Source organism: Hylobates moloch, unplaced genomic scaffold (genome assembly GCF_009828535.3).
Source record: "Hylobates moloch isolate HMO894 unplaced genomic scaffold, HMol_V3 SCAFFOLD_5, whole genome shotgun sequence".
Taxonomy (NCBI): Eukaryota; Metazoa; Chordata; class Mammalia; order Primates; family Hylobatidae; genus Hylobates; species Hylobates moloch.
The window spans coordinates 98,170,656-98,191,851 of NW_026652280.1; the positions used below are offsets into that span (position 1 = coordinate 98,170,656).

At 41.7% G+C, this 21,196-nt stretch overlaps 2 protein-coding genes across 12 annotated transcripts in view; both read left to right on the forward strand.

Annotated features, from left to right (window-relative positions):
* The first annotated feature begins 644 nt into the window (after positions 1-644).
* Positions 645-2,242, forward strand: LOC116468303 (WD40 repeat-containing protein SMU1-like). The gene is given in 2 exon segments (XM_032755282.2): positions 645-853; positions 855-2,242. Coding segments are annotated over 2 exon segments (1,539 nt in total). The 5' UTR covers positions 645-674; the 3' UTR covers positions 2,215-2,242.
* Positions 2,243-16,495: 14,253 nt separating this feature from the next.
* The window catches only part of ARHGEF11 (Rho guanine nucleotide exchange factor 11), a 107,927-nt gene continuing 103,226 nt past the window's right edge, over positions 16,496-21,196 (forward strand). For all 11 annotated transcript variants that reach the window (XM_032154093.2, XM_032154100.2, XM_032154096.2 and 8 more), the window contains exon 1: positions 16,496-17,265. In XM_032154093.2, coding sequence (XP_032009984.1) covers positions 17,234-17,265 — 32 coding nt within the window. In that variant the 5' untranslated portion in view covers positions 16,496-17,233. The remainder of the gene's footprint in view (positions 17,266-21,196) is intronic.

The following is a 21,196-nucleotide window of genomic DNA, read 5'->3' on the forward strand; positions in this document are numbered from 1 at the left end:
GCCAGCATTACCCTGATACCAAAGCCAGATAGGGAAACCACAAGAAAATTACAGACCAATATCCCTTATACAGACGCAAAAATTCTCAATAAAATACTAGCAAACTGAATTCAGCAGCATATTAAAAGGATTATACACCATGACCAAGTGGGATTTATCCTCAGAATGCCGGGGTGGTTCAACATACAAAGATCAATCAATGTAATACACCTCATTAATAGAAATAATTTTAAAAACCATGATCAGCTCAATTGATGCAGAAAAAGCATTTGACAAAATCTCACATCCTTTCATTATAAAAAACACTCAATAAACCAAAAATAGAAGGAAACTTTCTCAACATGATCAAGACCATACATGAAAGATCCATACTCACTGGTGAAAAACTGGAAGCTTTCCCCTAAGGTCAGGAATGAGACAGGTTCTTCCACTTTCATCACTTCTATTCAAAATAGTCCTGTAAGTTCTAACCTGAGCAATTACACACACACACACACAAAAAAAATTTTTTTAAAAAGCCATCCAAATTGGAAAGGAAGGAGTAAAATTATCTCTATTAGCAGACGATATGACATTATATGTAGAAAACCTTAAAGAATACATACACGGAAATAGTTAGAATGAATAAATAAATTCAGGGGAGAACTGGAGCCTGCTCCCGGAGAGATACAGCTATGTCGATCGAAATCGAATCTTCGGATGTGATCCGCCTTATCATGCAGTACTTGAAGGAGAACAGTTTACGTCGGGCATTAGCCACCTTGCAGGAGGAAGCTACTGTGTCTCTGAATACTGTGGACAGCATTGAGAGTTTTGTGGCTGACATTAACAGTGGCCATTGGGATACTGTTGTAGGCTATACAGTCTCTGAAATTGCCAGACAAAACCCTCATTGACCTCTATGAACAGGTTGCTCTGGAATTGATAGAGCTAGGTGAATTGGGTGCTTCCAGGTCACTATTGAGACAGACTGATCCCACGATCACATTAAAACAAACACAGCCAGAGCAATATATTCATCTGGAGAACCTTTCGGCCAGGTCTTACTTTGATCCTCATGAGGCATACTCAGATGGAAGTAGCAAAGAAAAGAGAAGAGCAGCAATTGCCCAGGCCTTAGCTGGTGAAGTCAGTCTGGTACCTCCATCTCGTCTCATGGCATTGCTGGGACAGGCACTGAAGTGGCAGCAGCATCAGGGATTGCTTCCTCCTGGTATGACCATAGATTTGTTTCGAGGCAAAGCAGCTGTCAAAGATGTGGAAGAAGAAAAGTTTCCTACACAACTGAGCAGGCATATTAAGTTTGGTCAGAAATCACGTGTGGAGTGTGCTCGATTTTCTCCAGATGGTCAGTATTCGGTCACTGGGTCTGTTGATGGATTCACTGAAGTATGGAACTTTACTACTGGAAAAATCAGAAAGGATCTTAAGTACCAGGCCCAGGATAGCTTTATGATGATGGATGATGCTGTCCTCTGCATGTGTTTCAGCAGAGATACAGAAATGTTAGCAACTGGGGCCCAAGATGGAAAAATCAAGGTATGGAAGATTCAGAGTAGACAATGTTTAAGGAGATATGAGAGAGCACACAGTAAGGGTGTCACCTGTCTAAGCTTTTCTAAGGATAGCAGTCAGATCCTTAGTGTTTCTTTTGACCAGACAATTAGAATTCATGGTTTAAAATCTGGGAAAACCCTGAAGGAATTTTGTGGCCATTCCTCCTTTGTTAACAAAGCAACATTTATACAAGATGGACATTATATTATTAGTGCATCCTCTGATGGCACTGTAAAGATCTGGAATATGAAGACCACAGAATGTTCAAATACCTTTAAATCCCTGGGCAGCACTGCGGGGACAGATATTACCATCAACAGTGTGATTCTACTTCCTAAAAATCCTCAGCACTTTGTGGTGTGCAACAGATCAAACACGGTGGTCATCATGAACATGCAGGGGCAGATTGTCAGAAACTTCAGTTCTGGTAAAAGAGAAGGTGGGGACTTCATTTGCTGTGCCCTCTCTCCCCGTAGTGAATGGATCTACTGTGTAGGGGAGGGCTTTGTGCTCTACTGTTTCAGTACAGTCACTGGCAAACTGGAGAGAACTCTGACAGTGCACAAGAAGGATGTGATTGGTATTGCACATCACCCTCATCAGAACCTGATTGCTACCTACAGTGAAGATGGACTCCTAAAGCTCTGGAAACCATAATTCAACTTTTCTTTTTAAATCAGCTTGAAAGCACGTACTTAAATGAAGGCATATTCATGTAATGTGCTTTTTTTTTTTTTTTACCGGCTTTTCTAAGCAAATCGATTGTCTGAACTAGTCACAAGAATAATTTTGTGAAAATTCATGTTTAAGTAGCAAGTACCCTTCCTTTTTTATATATATTTTTAAGGTATTAGTTTATCTTCTTCTAACTGGTGCAGTCACTTAATGTTTTCATTAATCTTCTACCTGGAGAGTGAAATACTGATATTTCTAGAAAAAAATTTTACTCCTTTGATTATTTGAAATGCTGATTAAAATGTCCCTCCCATATTAAAACTCGTAAATAAGGAACTATATCATATTCAGTAGCTGTGTTCTGTTCCATCTTTTTTTTTTTTTTCTTTTTTTTGAGATGGAGTTTTGCTTGTTGCCCAGGCTGAAGTGCAGTGGCACAATCTTGGTTCACTGCAACCTCTGCCTCCTGGGTTCAAGCAATTCTCCTGCTTCAGCCTCCCGAGTAGCTGGGACTACAGCTGTGCGACACCACACCTGGCTATTTTTTTTTGTATTTTTAGTAGAGATGGCGTTTCACCATGTTGGCGAGGCTGGTCTCAAACTCCTGACCTCAGATGATCCACCTGCCTTGGCCTCCCAAAGGGCTGGGATCACAGGCATGAGCCACCGTGCCTGGCCCATCTTTTTTTTTTTTTTTTAAGATGTTAATAAACTTTATACCTTTCTGGAAAAAAAAAATTCAGCAAAGTTGCAGGACATAAACACACAAAAATCAGTTGTACTTATACACACTAGTAGTGAAGAATTTCAAAATAAAATTAAGAAAACTATTCTATTTTTCAGAGAATCAAAAAGAATAAAATACTTAGGAGTGAATTTAATCTAGGAGGTAAAAGACTTATACACTAAAAACTACAAAACATTGCTGAGGGAAATTAAGGAATGACATCCCATGTCTATGGGTTAGAAGACAATATTGTTAAGGTGCCAACATTACCCAAACCAATCTACAGAATCAATGCAGTCCCTATCAAAATCTCAAGGGAGTTTGTTTGTTTCAGGGTTTTTGGTGGAAATAGAAAAACTTATCATAAAATTATTTGGAATTTCAAGGGATCCCAAATAGCCAAAACAATCTCAAAAAAGAACAAAGATGACTCAAACTTCTCAATTTCAAAACTTACTACAAAGCAAGAGTAGTACTGGCATATAGACATATAGACCAATAGAATAGAATAGAGATCCAATAAATAAACCCTCGTATATATGCTCAATTGATGTTTGACAAGCATGTCAAGACCATTCAATTAGGAAAGGGCAATCTTTTAAACAAATAGGGCTGGGAAAAATAGATATTCACATGCAAAAGAAAGAAGTTGGACAAAATCTCACAACTTTTCATGATAAAACCCTTACCTTACACCATATATAAAAATTAGATAAAATGAATCAAAAAACTAAGTTTAATAGGCAAAACTACAAAACTTGTAGAAGAAAACAGACAGGAATATCTTCATGACTTTGGATTTGGCAATGGTTTCTTACACATGACAATAAAAGCACAGGCAGTGAAAGAAAAAATAGATAAATTGGGCTTAATCAAAAGTAAACACCTCAATGCATCAAATGACACAAGTGAAAAGCCAACACACAGAATGGGAGGCAACATTTGAAAATCATATATCTGATGGAATTATATCCAGAATAAATAAAGAACAACTCATCAACAACAAAACAATCCAATTCAAAAATGGACAAAGTTTCTCCAGAGAAGATACACAAATGGCCAGTAAGCACATGAAAAGATATTCAACAGCCGGGCGCGGTGGCTCAAGCCTATAATCCCAGCACTTTGGGAGGCCGAGGCGGGCGGATCACGTGGTCAGGAGATCGAGACCATCCTGGCTAACACGGTGAAACCCCGTCTCTACTAAAAATACAGAAAAATTAGCCGGGCGTGGTGGCGGGCACCTGTAGTCCCAGCTACTCGGGAGGCTGAGGCAGGAGAATGGCGTGAACCCGGGAGGCGGAGCTTGCAGTGAGCCGAGATGGCGCCACTGCACTCCAGCCCGGGCAACAGAGCAAGACTTCTTCTCAAAATATTCAAATCATTGTCATAAGGAAATCAAACAAAACACAAGAGATACCACTTCACACTCAAAAAAGGAAAAAAGTTTTTGGCAAAACAAAAAGTTAAACATAACTGGGCATGGTGGCTCCCACTTGTAATCCCAGCACATTGGGAAGCTGAGGTGAGAAGGTCACTTGAGCCTAGGAATTCGAAACCAGCCTGGGCAATATAGTGAGACCCCATCTCTACAAAAAAATTAAAAATTAGCCGAACATGGTGGCACACACCTGTAGTCCCAGCTACTAGGGAGGCTGATGTGAGAGGATTGCTTGAGCCCAGGTCAAGGCTGCAGTAGGCTAGGTAATGTCACTGCACTCCAGCCTGGGTGACAAAGTGAGACCCTGTCTCAAAAAAAAAAAGTTAAACATAGAACTACCATATAATCCACCACATAATCTGGCAATTCTCCTCCTAGGTATGCATCCAAGAGAATTGAAAACAGAGACAACCATGTACTTGCACAATAGCCAAAATGTGGAAACAACCCAAGTGCCCATCAACAGGTGAATGGATAAACAAAATGTGGAATAATTAATATATACATGGTGAAATATTATTCAATTATACAAAGTAATGAAATTCTGATATGTGCTACAACATGCATAAAACTTGAAAATATTCTGCTAAGTGAAATAAGCCAGATACAAAAGGACAAATATTATATGATTCCACTTATATGAGATGTTTAGAATTGGCAAATTCATAGCAACAGAAAGTAGATTAGAGGTACTGGGGGCTACAAGAAAGGGGAAATGGGGAATTATTGCTTAATGGGTACAGACTTTCTGTTTGGGAAAATGAAAAAAGTTCTGGAAAAAGATAGCATAATGATTACACAACATTGTGAATATGCTTAATGCCACTGAATTGCACATTTACAAATGGTTAAAATTATAAATCTGTTTTATATATAGATACATATATATATGTATCTCTATATATATCTTATATATAGATACATATATATATGTATCTATATATCTTATATATAGATACATATATATATAACATATATAACATATATTTTACCACAGTAAAATACACTCAATCCAAAAGAAGGAAGAAAAAACGGAAGAAAGAACAGATGGACAAAGAGAAATATAATAGCAAAATGGTAGATTGAAACCCAAACTAAAACAATAATCACATTGATTGTAAATATACTAAACAATTAGAAGGCAGAGATTGTCAGACCGGGGGCGTGGGGAAAGCAAGACATAACTATATGCTGCCTACTAAAAACCCACTGTATTAGTCCATTTTCACACTGCTATAAAGAACTACCTAAGACTAGGTAATTTATAAAGAAAAGTTTAATTGAGTCGCAGTTCCTCAGGCTTAACAAAAAGCATGACTAGGAGGCCTTAGGAAACTTACAGTCATGGCAGAAAGCAAAGGGGAAGCAAGCAAGTCTTACCATGGTGGAGCAGGAGAGAGAGAGAGCGAGGGAGGAACTGCCACACACTTTTAAACCATCAGATCTCATGAGAACTCACTATCATGAGAACGGCAAGGGGGAAATCAACCCCCAAGATTCAGTCACCTCTCACCAGGCCCCTCGACCGACATGTGGGGATTACAATTCAAGATGTGATTTGGGTTTGGGTGGGGACACAGAGCCAAACAATATCGTCCACTTTATCAATAGTTCCCTTGCATCAGAAGAGAAAAAAGAAATAAATAAACCCACTTTAAATGTAAAGACACAAATTAGTTACAAGTAAGAGTGGAAAAAGATATACTATGCTAACTCTAATTTTAAGAAAGTTGGAGTGGGGCTGGGTGTGGTGGCTCACGCCTGTAATCCCAGCACTTCGGGAGGCTGAGGTAGGCAGATCACTTGAGGTCAGGAGTTTGAGACCAGCCTGGGCAACATGGTGAAACCTCATCTCTACTAAAAAATACAAATATTAGCCAGGTGTGGTGGTGCATGCCGGTAATCCCAGTTAGTTGGGAGGCTGAGGCAGGAGAATCGCTTGAATCTAGGAGGCAGTGGTTGCAGGGAGCCAAGATCACGCCACTGCATTCCAGCCTGGGCAACAGAGGGAGACTCCGCCTCAAAAAAAAAAAATGGCCAGGAGTGGTTGCTCATATCTGTAATCCCAGCACTTTGGGAGGCGAGGCAGGCAGATCACCTGAGGTCAGGAGTTTGAGACCAGCCTGGCCAACATGGTGAAACCCCGTCTCTACTGAAAATACAAAAATTAGCCAGGTGTGGTGACACATGCCTGTAATCCCAGCTACTCTGGAGGCTGAGGCAGGAGAATTGCTTGAACCGGGGAGGCAGAGGTTGCAGTGAGCTGGTATCACGCCACTGTACTCCAGCCTGGGCGACAGAGTGAGACTCCATCCCCAAAATAAATAAATAAATAAACAAATAAATAAATAAAGTTGGAGTGGCTTTATTAATATCAGAGAGTACATTTCAGAGCAAAGAATATTATCAGGGCTAAGGAGAGTCATTTCATAATGATATAGGAGTCAATTCATGAAGAAGATGTAATAATCCTAACCATGTAGGCACCTACTAACATAGCTTAAAAATACATGCAACAAAAATAGATAGAACTGAAAGAAGAATAGACAAATCCATAATTATAGCTAAATAGCTCATTCTCTCTCTCTCTCTCTCTCTCTCTCTCTCTCTCACCCTCTAATTCATCAAACAAATAGAGAGAAAATCAGTAAGGCCATAAAGGCTTGAACACCACTACTAACCAAACTGTCCTAACTGACATTTATTAGAGCACTCCACCCAACAGTAGAAGAATGCATGGAATATTTACCAAGTTAGACCAGATTCGGTGCCATAAAACAAGTCTCGATAAATTTAAATGGATTCAAGTCATACAAAGTATGTTCTCTAACCACAATATAATTAACTTAGCAATTAATAACAGAAAAATATCTGGAAAAATTCCCAAATATTTAAAAACTAAGTAATTCACTTCTAAATAATCCATGAGGTCTTTTTTATCTTTCTTTTTTCTTTTCTTAAAATAGAGACAGAGTCTTGTCATGTTGGCCAGGTTGTTCTTGAACTCCTAGCCTCAAGCAATCCTCCTGCCTTGGCCTCCCAAAGTGCTAGGATTACCGATGTAAGCCACTGCACCTGGCCCATGAGTTTAAACTGAATGAAAATGAACACAGAACATAGCAAAATTTGTGGGATGTAGGTAAGACAGTACTTAGAGAGATATTTTTAATGTAAAAGTGACTATATTAGAAAAAAACTCAAATCAATAACCTCAGCTTTAACCTTAAGAAACTAGGGGTAAAAAAGCAAAAGGAAATCCAAAGTAAGCAGAAGACGGGAAAAAATAAAGACCAGTGCAGAAATTAATGAAAAAGAAAAAATTAGGAAAAAAATCAATGAAACCAAAAGGTACTTGAGAAGATCAATACAATTTATAAACCTGTAGTCAGACTAGGGAAAAAATTACAAATATCAGGAATAAAGGAAGAGATCAGATTTTATACATATTAACAACATAGTAAAGGAATATTATAAACAGCTATATACTGAGATATTCAACATTAGATGAAATGGACAAATTCTTTGCAAGACTGAATCTATCAAAGCTCTCTCAAGACAAAATAGATAACACAAACAGATTTATTTCTTATATCTATTATATTCTTATATCTATTAAGAAGATTGAAATTTTAGTTAAAACTTTCCTATGCAAAGGAAACTCCAGATCCAAATGGTTTCACTGGGGTATTCTACGAAACATTTAAAGAAGGAATAATGCCAATTCCACACAAAGTCTTCTAGAACATTGAAGAGGAGATAATTCTTCCCAACTCATTCTATGAGGCCAGCATTATTCTGAAACTGGACAAAAACATTATAAGAAAAGAAAAGCAGCTCGGCATGGTGGCTCATGCCTGTAATCCCAACACTTTGGGAGGCCGAGGTTGGCAGATCACCTGAGGTGAGGAGTTCGAGACCAGACTAGCCAACATGGTGAAACCCCATCTCTACTAAAAATATAAAAATTAGCCAGGCATGGTTGCATGCACCTGTAATCCCAGCTACTTGGGAGGCTGGGGCAGGAGAATCGCTTGAACCCAGGAGGCGGTGGTTGCAGTGAACTGAGATCACACCCCTGCACTCCAGCCTGGGCAACAAAAGTGATACTCCGTCTCAAAAGAAAAAAAAAAAAAAAAGAAAAGAAAAGCTACAGATTAGTATCTATCATGAGTATCATGAGCACGTATGCAAAATCCTTAACAAATTTTTAGCAAATCAAATCCAACAATGTATAAAAAGATTAATACATCATGACCAGGTAGAATTTATCCCAGAAATTCAAGCCTGGTTCAACACTGAAAATTCACCATATCAACAGGCTAAAGAAGAAAAACCATATAATCATGTCAAGTCAACTAACGCAGAACAAAGAATTTGATAAAATACATCTATTCTTTTTTTAGAAAAAACAAATGTTATTGTGTATATTTGAGGTTTATAACATGATGTTATGGGATACATATTGAGAGTAAAATGGTTACTATAGTGAAGGAAGTTACCACATTAATCATCTCACATACTTTTTTTGTATGACAAGAGTAGCTAAAATCTACTTATTTAACAAAATTTCTTAATATAATACAATTTCAACTATAGTCCTCATGTTGTACATTAAAACACAACTATTCTTTGAAAGCTCCCAGCACACTAGGAACAGGAGAGAACTTCCACAACCTGATAGAAAGAATCTAAGAAAAATCTACAGATAATATCATATTTAATTGTGAAAAAACAATTGCTTTCCCCCTAAGATGAGAAACAAGGCAGGGATGTCTTATCTTAGTAGTTCTATTAACATTGCATTAGATGTTCTAGCTAGTGCAATAAGACAAGAAAAAGAAATAAAGGGAGTGCAGGTTAGAAAGAAAGGAATAAAACTGTTATTATTCTCAGATAACATAACAATCTACTCAGATAATTTGATGGAATTTACAAAATGCCCACTAGAACTAATAAATAGGTTTACAAGATTGCAAGATACAAGATCAATATACAAAAATAACTGTGTTTCTATGTACCAGTAGTAAGTAATCAGAAATTGAAACGTGAAAAATGCCGTTCAGCAATAAATAAAGGCAACAACACAGGTGAATCTGCAAATAATTATGCTGAGTACAAGTCATCAAAAAAGATACATACTATATGATTTCATTTATATAAAATTCTAGAAGATGGAAGCTAACCTATAGAAACAAAAAGTATATCCGTGATTTCCTGGGGACCAGAATAGGGAAGGCTGTCCAGTGGGAAGGGTTGGGAAGAAATAATCAGAGAGAAGCAACAGTAAACTCTTCAGCATAATGTTCATTATCTTGATTGTGCTGATAGTTTCGTGTGTGTGTGTCAAAACTTATCAAACTATACGTTTTAAATATGTGTAATTTACTGCATGTCAATAAATTTCTTTTAATTTTTAAAAGGATATTTTTCAGTTTTGTTTTTTCGTTTTGTTTTTGAGACAGGGTCTCACTGTGTCGCTCAGGTGGGAGTGCAGTGCCATGATCATAGCCCACTGCAGCCTTGATCTCCTGAGCTCAAGTGATCCTCTTGGCCTCAGCCTCCAGAGTAGCTGGAACTACAGGTATGTACCAACACACCCAGCTAATGTTTTTGATTTTTAGTGGAGATGAGGTCTTGCTATGTAGCCCAGGCTGGTCTCAAACTCCGGAACTCAAGCAATCCTCCTGTCTTGACCTCACAATATTTTTCAGTTTTAAAAGCAGGATTTGGGCAGTTTTTTATTATCTTCCCCTTGGCATCTCACCTTTTTTGTTTCTCACATTTGATCCCGGGAAATTTGTCTTATTTGGAAGAAAACACACACACACACACACACACACACACACACACACACACACCACATCCAACTTCCCAAAATATTAGCCTTCAGTCTAAAATTGGTTCTCTTTCACACATTTTTTTCTTTACAATTTATCTTGGCACCTTCTCTATTATTCAATTTGTCTCAGCTACTTGGAGTGTGATGGGAGGGCCTGGTTTCTAAGGTAACCACAGACAGAAAGGCAGCAAGCTGGGGAAGCTGAAGGGCACACCTGGAAGGTGACCCTGAAAACAATGCAGACCTCTCACTGCGAGTAAAGGTGAGAAGCTCCTTCTCCAATAAATTCCCTGAGATCCTCAAGAGAGATGAGGGCCAAATCTCTGGGGGAAAAAACTCAAGGGACATTGAGAGGGAAGACAAAGAACTAAGAGAAAAATTGCTGGTCCACTGCCCCATGGGAAAATGAACTCTCTGGGGGGTTGAGGAGTTAAACCAATGGACTCTGCTTCTAGCTCCACCCTCCCCAGTTTCTCCTCAAAAAGCTCTGCACCTCTCCCATCTTTCTGAGAAGGTTCTGCCAAATTCATATTCTTTGGTTTTATCACTTTTCCCCCAGGGCCTGGCATGGTGCCTGTGACAAGGAAGCAGCACAGGTAATAAAAGGAAAGCCAACCACAGACCCCAGAGCCAGACTGCCTGGGTTCCAGCTCTGTGACTCTAGGCAAGTTATTCTCCCTCTCTGGGCCGCTGTTTCCCCATCTGAAAATAAGGTTGATATTATAATAGTACCTACTTCAAAAGGTTGCTGAGAAAATCGAGTAGGTAATTCTTGTAGTTTGCTTGGAACAGTATTTACATAGCAAGCACTATATATGTTTTGGGTATGATTATTACCTGACATTAAAATTTTATTGGGAATTCAACAGGTTAAATGAACATAATATTCTGAGTGACAATGAAATGACATCTGTAACAGAGATTTTAGGACTGGTTGTTCTGGCTACCCAGAAGTATTCTAGAGAAATCAAAATCAGCTGATGAAAAAACCACAGAATTTTCTCACCCTTAGGAGTAAGCAATATCTTAATTAAGCCTCTCACATCATCTTCCCCATTGATAAAGGTTTAAGAGGAGTGAAAGATCGTCAATGAAACAATGGCACTATGTCTCCAATGGTGATTTTATTTTGCCAGGTCTGTCCCTTAACAGCACCCTAGAAGGAGAATGACAGCAACCTGGAGTTCATGTCTTTAAAAGAAACACCAGTCTGGGATGCTGATGTCTGCTCACGGATAAGAAGTTGCTTCTCTAGAATTCACATCGTGAACCATTCAAGGTTTTTCATCACTGCTCTCCGTCAGCTATTCAATCAAGCATTCAGTTTCTAGAATCTCTCCCAGAAATAAAAGCTGACCATACCCATCTATCCACCTTTTTCTTTGCTTCTCACTACTTAAAGATAATCAGGTATGAATTCTAGCCTCGATCTATCAATTAATGGGATTTCATGCAAATCACCTAAAACTTCCCTGTGCCATAGTTTCCTTAATGTAAACAGACATAACAACTAGTGCCCTACCTATTCCCCAGGATGTTGGGCAGAGAAAAGGATTCATCTATTGATAGAGTTCTGTGGGAAAAAAGTTCAAAAGACTATGTTCATTTAAGGCAGAGGTGTCTAATCTTTTGGCTTCCCTGGGCCACACTGGAAGAAGAAGAATCGTCTTGGGCCACACGTAAAATATACTAACACTAACAATAGCTAATGAGCTTTAAAAAAATCTCATAATGTTTTAAGAAAGTTTATGAATTTGTGTTGGGCTGCATTCAAAGTTGTCCTCGGCCACATGTGGCCTGCGGGCCCCAGGTTGGACAAGGTTGTTTTAAGGTATCGCTCCCTAAGATTTATCCTGATTTTCCTGCCCAGCACTCTATAGCTTACAGAGCCCAGGCTTGTTCATATTAAATCCTTACAAACTGCAGATGGCAGTTCACAAAGTTATCTGGTTCTCCGGACTCCTAGTGTAGTGTTCTTTCCGTTGATCACCAGCTGCCTCCAGATTCCTACAACCCAGTCTCTCTAGGACACAATCTAATCTATTTTGTTTTTTGACCTGAGACTTGCAGTTTACTTAAATGGCCAACTAACTTCAGGGAACTCTATCTTACTAAAGCCATTCTCGTAATCTTCAAAGTGGAGTGTTCAAGGAGATGCATGAGGAAAGTATTTAAGAATGCACTCATGGCCAAGGCGGGTGGATCACGAGGTCACGAGACCATCATGGCTAACAACAGTGAAACCCCTTCTTGACTAAACATACAAAAAATTAGCCGGGCGTGGTGGTGGGCGCCTGTAGTTCCAGCTACTGGGGAGGCTGAGGCAGGAGAATGGTGTGAACCCGGGAGGCAGAGCTTGCAGCGAGCCGAGATTGTGCCACTGCACTCCAGTCTCGGCGACAGAGTGAGACCCTGTCTCAAAAAAAAAAAAAAAAAAAAGAATGCACTCATAATAGTATAATAGTATTTAATTATGGCAAAAATAATTAGGTTTTACTAATACTAATGACCTGGCATTCTCACTCAGTCACTATGTCAGAAGTCATCTGTCACACACAGTATATGAGGAGGTTCCAAGAACCAGAGGTAACATCACCACGGACATTCATTTTCTTCATAATGTACGTCATCCACCAGACAAAAACAAGCCTGTTAACTGCTACAAACTTTACAATTCTTTGTAATGACAGAGAATGACCATGAAAATCTTTGCTGTGCAGATTGACAATCTCCTGGGGAAAGCCTAAAATGAAATACTGAACATGGAGGAGATGCACATTTTTATTTCAGTGTTCTATGATGAGAAATGGCTGTCAAGAGTATGCTACCTAGCACTTACTTGCAAAAACAAAAACAAACAACAACAAAAACGCCGCTTAATCTGTCCCTTCAAGCTGTCCCTTCAAGGTTAAGATGACAGTCTCTACGAGCGAGGAAGTCACTGCTTTTCTAAAGAAACACATACTTTAGGAAAAAGTATTTTGAAGATGGATGACTGGAAATGGTTCCAATATTGTGATTTTTTTAATTACCGAAAACAATGGTTTCACCTATCAAAACCCTTGCACACTTTGAAAAATCAGGAAACAGAATTTGAAAACCTATTTTTAAAAGTTAAATGAAATTTCTTAATGGCTGGAACCCATTTGTTAAGAATATAAAAATGTAACACCTTCCAATCATTCAAGAAGGATTGACTTAAGATATAAATTCACTAGTTGAATTTCAATTAGAAGTCTTTGCATTGTTGATGAATGGGATTGGAAAATAAGTATCATGATTTAATAAATGCAATCAAGGGCATACTTCTTCTGTTTGAATCTACCTATCTTTGGCAAGCATCTTTTCCAGTTATGACAGCAATTAACTTTCACCAAAAAGCATGATTTAAAAAATGTTCATTTTTAAATTTCAACCTTTTACTATTTCTACAATAGGCAATGTTGCATAAGATATGTAATAAAATATATGTAAATACTTGCTTTAAAAAATATTACATATATTAAGAAAACATTATCATTATTATTATTTTGAGACGGAGTTTCACTCTTGTCACCCAGGCTGGGGTGCAGTGGCGCAATCTCGGCTCATTGCAACCTCTGCCTCCCAGGTTCAAGCGATTCTCCTGCCTCAACCTCCGGAGTAGCTGGGATTACAGGCGCTCCCCACCATACCCAGCTAATTTTTTTTATTTTTAGTAGAGACGGGGTTTCACCATGTTGGCCAGGCTGGTCTCGAACTTCCGACTTGAGGTGATCCACTCATCTCGGTCTCCCAAAGTGCTGGGATTACAGGCGTGAGCCACCGCGCCTGGCCAAGAAAATATTATTTTAAAATGTTTGACAACCAGTGGTCTGTCACCACAGAGCAGTGTCCACATTTGAGAGCGTCATTTTTGCGGGTAGTATGACAAAGAAAGACACAATTAAGTCAGCAACAATCTAGACTGTGCTTCAAATGCTGGGCAGATCACCTGTTTTGGGGAGTTCTGGCCTAGGGGTTGGTGGAGACAGGGTGAAGGAAGCAGGTTATTTGCCAACCTATACCTGATATACATTAAAGGGAAAGTTCCTGGTTCATAGTAGGTCTTCAATTGATGCTTATTCTTTTTCCTCTTGCAATTTGCATATCTACCACTTCTAAACTGGTGAGGTCACTCCAGAGCTCACGAATGTGTATAGATAATTTACAAATACATCTCCACCCCCTCCCAGAACAATCCGGGTAGTGTGAAAGGAAGAGAACTTATGCAAACACCCCACTGCCTGCAGAGTATTTTACAATGGCATTTACCTAGGCAAGAAGGCAAAGTCCACTCCCCAATCCTAGTGAGAGTTTCCTTTTTAATAATTTTTTTTTTAATTTTTTATTATTATTAGTTTTTTGAGACGGAGTCTCGCTCTGTTGCTCAGACTGGAGTGCAGTGGCGCAATCTCAGCTCACTGCAAGCTCCGCCTCCCGGGTTCAAGCGATTCTCGTGCCCCACCCTACCGAGTAGCTGGGATTACAGGCACGCGCCACCACGTACGGCTAGTTTTGTATTTTCAGTAGAGACGGGGGTTTCACCATGTTGGCCCAGGATGGTCTCGAACTCCTGACCTCAGGCCCCGCCTCGGCCTTAATGATTTTTAATCATAACGCTCGGGACCTTCTGACAAATGTCATGTTACTTGTAAAGATTTAGAAACTGTGATTCTATGAGAGGGGGTTATGAAAATAGAATTGCTCTGGAAAGGCTCTTCCATAGAGTTCAAAGACACTTTACACAGCCTGGTATTAAGATGCCCAAGCCAAGCCGAGAGGAAACAGCGAAGGGTCTTCCCCCTAAGTCGGTGGTATTAGAAGTGGGAAGGACCACAGAAACGGGAGGAAACAGTTAAAAGAACTGACACCACGAAGGAGGCCGCAACAACTGTTTGAAAAATAAGATCAGAAGAGAGGTGGAGAGAGGGTGAGCCGTAGCTGCGGGCGCCGGAGTAATGCCGGTGGACTCAAAGAGGTAAACCTGCACCCGTGGGCAGGGGCACGGGGCGCGGGCACGGTGGCTGGGCGGGCAGGGGGTAGGAGACAAAGGTCGGCTCCCGAGCAGAAGTCAGTAAGAGGGAGAAAAGCAGCCGAGGAAAAGCGGCGAAAAGGCGGCAGGGGTGGTGGTGGCGGCGGCGGCGGGACGGCGCGCGGTGCCTGGCGGGGTCAGGGCCGGGGTCGCCCGCGGGCCGGGCCGGGGTTCCGGCTGAGACGGGGACCCGCTAGGCCGCGCCGAGGGGCAGGGCCGGCGACTGAGGGGCCGCAGAGGGGACCGGCCGAGGAGCGACGGCAAAGGGTTGTGGGGGGCAGGGCGCGCAGAGAGGCCGGGACAGGGGCGGGCCGGTCGGCGGGAGTCGCTGCAGCGGGAACCGAGGCAGGGAAAGGCGGTCAGCTTCCCGCCCCCGCCCCCGGCCGCCGCGGCGTGAGGGGAAAGACCGGCGGGCGGCGGGCAGCGCAGCGAGGAGGAGGAGCCTGCGGCCCCGCCCCGCGGGAGCGAGGGAAGGAGAAAGGCTCGCAGGGAAGAAGGAGGGAGGGAAGGGGGGCGGCCGGCCGGGCCTGCGCCCGAGCGAGCGGCGAGCCGAGGGGGAAGGGGCCCGGAAGGAGGCGAGCGCGGCCGCGACGCCGGCAGTCGGACGCCCGCTCGTGCCGGCCTGCCGCAGCCGCCGCCACCTTCCCTGTGCGCCGAGCCTGGCGTCCCGAGCGGCCGCGAAGGCCGGAACACGGAGGTCGGGCGCGGGGCGAACGGCACCGGGAGCCGGAGGCGCGGCCGGGCGTCCTGCGCGAAGCACTGCGGGCTTCTGCCTGTGAGATTAGGCGAGGGGCCGAAAGGGAGGCAAGGAGAGGCCGAGAGGAGACAGGCGATCGGATTTTCCAGGAGGCTGGTGTGGAAGAAAAACCCACCTCGAACTCAAATCCACAATAATAATCCGAACGAATAATAAGGGAGCCGTCTTTCTGGCCGGGCGAGAGAGAGGGAGAGAGAAAGGGGAACGGGAGGAAGCGAAATCTCCGTTTCATGGAGGCTGAGGCAAGAGAAAATTTCGGAGCCTGGATGTGGAGGAGCCCAACAGCAGAACTAACTCAGGAAATTGTCTTTCAGAAAAAGGCCGAACGTAGGCTGGGTCTGAGAATCAGGCTGGGGTAGGTGGAAAAAAGAAAAAGAGAATTTTTCAGATTATCTCTGTTTTTATCTTATACCATTTAAAGGTAAAAGATTGATTTCAGGTTTTTGGTGCAATTGGCTCATTTAAGAATTTCAAAACATTTGATTTAAAAGCTTTTTTTTTTTTTTTAAGGAAGTCCATAAATTTTGGTTCCCAGGGTTGCACTGGACTTGGAAGGAGTGCTGTTGTGTACATACTATTGTATGGTTTTATTTATTTTTTACTGTGCAAATCAGCTGGAAGATTTTTTCCGAGTGCCATTTCGGATTTATTAATCCTTTTTTTTCCTTTCCTCAAAGATATTTGCTGTTGTCATATTAAGCATTGGAGACTAGAAAATTATTTTCCCCCTTTGAGTTAGAGGGTCTCTTGCCAACAGAAGGATAGCTGAGAAAACTGGATTTAAAGGATGGTTTTATCTGTACTTTGCAGTTAACAGTGATATTTTGAAGGCACATTTTTCTGTGATTCATTTTTTTAGCCCATAGTGCTAAGCTCGAAGAGATTCGTGGCTGGGTTTTTGGTTTCTGAGAAGGTCGTAGTTTTTCCTCTTTTCCTTTTTTTTCTTTTTCTTTTTTTTTTTTTTAAGCGGGGGAGGGGAAGAGGGGCTGAGAAAGGAAATCATGTTCACTGGTAGAAGTAGAGTGGAGCATCAGTTACCAGGGTCCTGAAAGCTGGAGGAGAAAGGAGTCTATCTTCAAGTTGGGAGGCCCTCCTCTCACCTTGCTCAAAAATTGCAAGCGATTCAATCCTGATCAAGACACCAAAGCTACAGGATTCTGGAACCGTGGAGACACCGAGAAACCATGAGTGTAAGGTTACCCCAGAGTATAGACAGGTAGGTTTGCTAATAATTTGATTTTTCAACATTGACTAAAGGAAAGACTGGGAGGGGTGGTGTTGCATTTTAATAAATGGTTGAAAATAAGGGTCTGGGTGGGCTATGGGAATTGATGGGCTAGGAGCATTAGTCTCTGGGGACTGTCAGCCTATGTGGTTATGTGCTCTCTGTGTGTCTATGTTAAAAACAGCTCTTGATTCAGCGTCTTTTGAATATAAGCAATAAACAGTGAAGCCAGGAGAGGGGAAGGAGGAAGATGTGTTTCCAGTGGCTTTTGACTTTTGCCAGGGTAGAGGCTGAATTTGAGTCCCCCCAGCTTGCCAGCCTCAGGTGGGGGTAAGCCAGTCTTGTGAGCTCCTAGGGGTGCACTAGGGGGACTGGCTTTAGGTGTTGGAGCTGCTGGGAGAAGGGCCCTGGCAGGGGCGTGGGCCTCCACCAGGCTGATTGGTATGGAATGGTGGGGCTTGGTGACGGGGTGGATCCCATTTCTAGAAATGAAGAGGATGTTCTTGGCCTGAATAAGATGGGACAGAAACATCCTTTGCACCCATGCAGGTCTGGATTTTTACCGGTAGCTGACATGGTCCCAAAATGCATAGATCACATTAGAATTTCCTCTCCTCCAAGCTTAGAGTTTAAATTGAGACCTGCCAACCGGCTGATGCTCTAGGTTTAATCTTCCAAGCTGTTCTTAATAAGCTTGACTCTGCAAAATGGGCCTTCCCTCTGCCTGGAGCCAGAAGAAATTGTTTGGGGCTCGTAGGCCTGCTGGGCAGCAGCACTGGCCCTCAGAGTCTGAGCACATGACACTCCTTCCCCCAAGAGTCTGCCCAGCCACCTCTATCACTGGTAATGTTACTGTGTGGTTGCAATTCTTACCTCCAAATGATTGGTACAACTTTGTAAGGTGTCTGCCTTTTCCTTCCCTCCCTTACCCCTCCTCAACCCCTCTCCCCATGAGAACCTTGCTGGGGGGCGTGTTTTGTGGGCACTGCACACATCCTAACGGGATAGATGGGTGGTTGAAGGACTGAACAAGCAAATGAAAGGACTGGGCCTGGAAAAAAATATTATTGGAGAGATAGAGAAGAATATTTGCAAAGGAGCAATTGCTCCCTCCATGCCCAGTCCACCTTCGGTTATCCATGCTAATAATAATTTCCTTTTGGCTGTGGAATGTGGCCTAAAATGCATATAATCTCTCTCTCCCAAGCACTAATCTCTGTATTGCCTCAGAGTCCCATTTAGATTAGTTCAGCAGTCCCTAGATGGGAACTGACTTGGCAGTGGAGAAGAGGAGGCAGACAGCCACAAAGGATATATGGCCAGTTCAGACCTCCCTCCTCCTTTCTGTTGGCCTCTCTGCAGTTTGACCCTTGGAAAGGGAGAACTGAGCTGTGTCAAGGTGAGGAATTGGAATGGTTTACATGGCTGCCCTTCTACCCTTTTCATCCTCTTGGAGTTTGAGAATTAGTGCATTTGCCTTTTTAAGATTTGGATGGTGAACTCTTTCTGGTAAATGCAGGGATTTGAGAAGATGGGAACCCAAGTTTTGGGGGGGGTGCAAGAAGGAGGAGGAGGCGGTGAGGGTTCCTGGATTGATGTGAGACACTCCCGGGGGTTTGGATATCCTCATAGATAAAAAATCTCAGGATTTGCCCAGCACATTACAGTTCCCTAAGTGCTTTCGTAGAACATATCTCGTTTGAATCTCACAGTGGTTCTGTGTGAGGTAGACAAAAGCGTCAGAGGTTATTATTCACGTTTCACAGAAGGGGAAACTGAGGCTCAGAGAGGCTGCTACCTGGCCTGCCCAGTGCTATCTTGCCTGGCTAGTGGCAGAATCTGGACTCAAAGACTCAAACACAAGTCTTCTGAGTCTGAATCTGGCTCTTTCATTGCCCCATCATGTCTAACTAGGCTTCTATACTGGTCCTGTAGAATGTGTGGGGCACCGTTTTCTTCTTTCTCTTTGGCAGTAGGGTAAAGTGCCTGTCAGCAGTCATGGTCTTCCCTTCTACTTTTCTGTCTTGGGGCTCCTACCTTGGGGGTTCAGTCTTGGGGCTCATACCTGTAAGTCCTATAGTTAAAGCACTATTTTCTCCTATAAGATAGTGCAGCTTTGCAGGGTAAGGGTATTCCTCACCTCCACCCTGCCTGATTCTCTTCCCCATTAAGAGTGGTAGGACTCAGATCCCCTTCGGACATCCCCAGCTGGCTGCATTGAATCTTACTCCCTTAACTGTAGGCTTACTCAGTTGGAACTTTGGGCAACATCAGCCTCAAGACTCTATGATTTTAAATAATTTACAGTCTTAAATCACACTGAAAGGAATAAAATACTGCAGATTATGGGGTCTAGTATTCTTTCAGTTTATCAGTTTGCCGTGTTGAGAGCCTAGTGTAAGGTGCTATAAGAGAGTTTTAGAAAATTAAGGTGTACAGTTCTTGCTCACAGAGAGAGCATGCAACTGGGGGACTGGGAAACATGTAAGACTCCTGAAGACCACATAAAGCAACACCAGACTGTAAGCCCCTCACAAGCAGGGACAGTTTGATTTGCCTGTATGATATCCTGTGTGCCTAGCTTAGTGTCTTGCATGAGGTGAGTACTCAAGAAATGTTTGACAAATGAATGTTAGTTAGAGTGAATGAACAGATCAGCAAGTATAAATTCTTTCATTGCAGGTTGTTTCAACATTCACGTGTTAATTTCAAATGGAGTCAAATGAGGTCAATTAGAGAAGGTTTCCTAGGTAATGTGTATTTTCTAGAAAATAAATGACATAATAAAGGACTGTGTATTTGGAAAGAGATTGTAGCTGAGAGTAAGAAAACTTTGGTATATTTTCTCGGCAGTCTTTAATCTCCCATAGCACCCTGTTCAAGAGTGACTCCTGGGTCCATAGAAAGCATAAAGTATTTGCAACTATTCTTTATCTTTCAGTGTTAATCAATTATTACTGAAAGATGGGCTAAAGTGTAGCTGTTCATGTCCCTTTCAGTTTTTGTCCATGAGCAACTTACTGCCCATTAATATATATTCCTTTCAAGAGTTTCTAAAAATGTGTTTGCTATTGCAAACAGAGATAATGATACTGAATTATTTTTACAGGAGTGGTCATGAGTTTTGCTAAGCCATCTACATCCGTTAGCCTGGTTCCCCCATGGCAAATGTTTTTGAGATGGACAGGTGGGTTAGGGGTTTGCATCCATGAAACATCTTTCCTCTGCCCAAAGTTAGTTCATATGAGGATCAAACCAAAGTAATTGAAGCCAAGAGTTTGTGGTTTGAGTCCTGGCTTTCCCCTTAACTATGTGACCTTGGGGAAGTCACATGCCTCCTCTGGCTTCCTCATGTAAAGCAGTAGTAGTTCATTTCTATAAAGTACAATCCAGTTCTCAAACATTTTTATATGGTGTGTCATTTGAGGATTATAATGTTTATTTCATCTCTCTTATAGGCCTATTGAAAGGAGCAAATCAAACGAGATAATGTATTTCAAATTGTTTTCTAAACTGTAAACTCTATATAAATTATAGATGGTAAATTCACAGATTTGATTTAGCTTCGTGCACAACTTTCTGAGCTAAGTAGCCCAAAACAAAATAAGGTGACTGAAATATTTATATCATTTTGAAGAATTTAAGCAGAGTGAACTGGCTTTATTGTTGTAGAAGTGCATGGGGTCAGGAGGAAGGAGTATTTTTCCAGTAGATAGGGTACTAGAAGAATGTGAGAAGAGAACAGTTACTGAATCTCCTTCCCAGGAACTCTGATGAATGAGAGAGACTTCATCTACCTTGGCTCACCTTAAATGTCTGTTAGTGATGGGGATAGAAAGGATTTGTTCTGTGATCTCCAGCCATTCCTTGTCTTAAAAGCGTATGACTTTCCTAATTCAAAATAAATCCAGACCCAGCAACT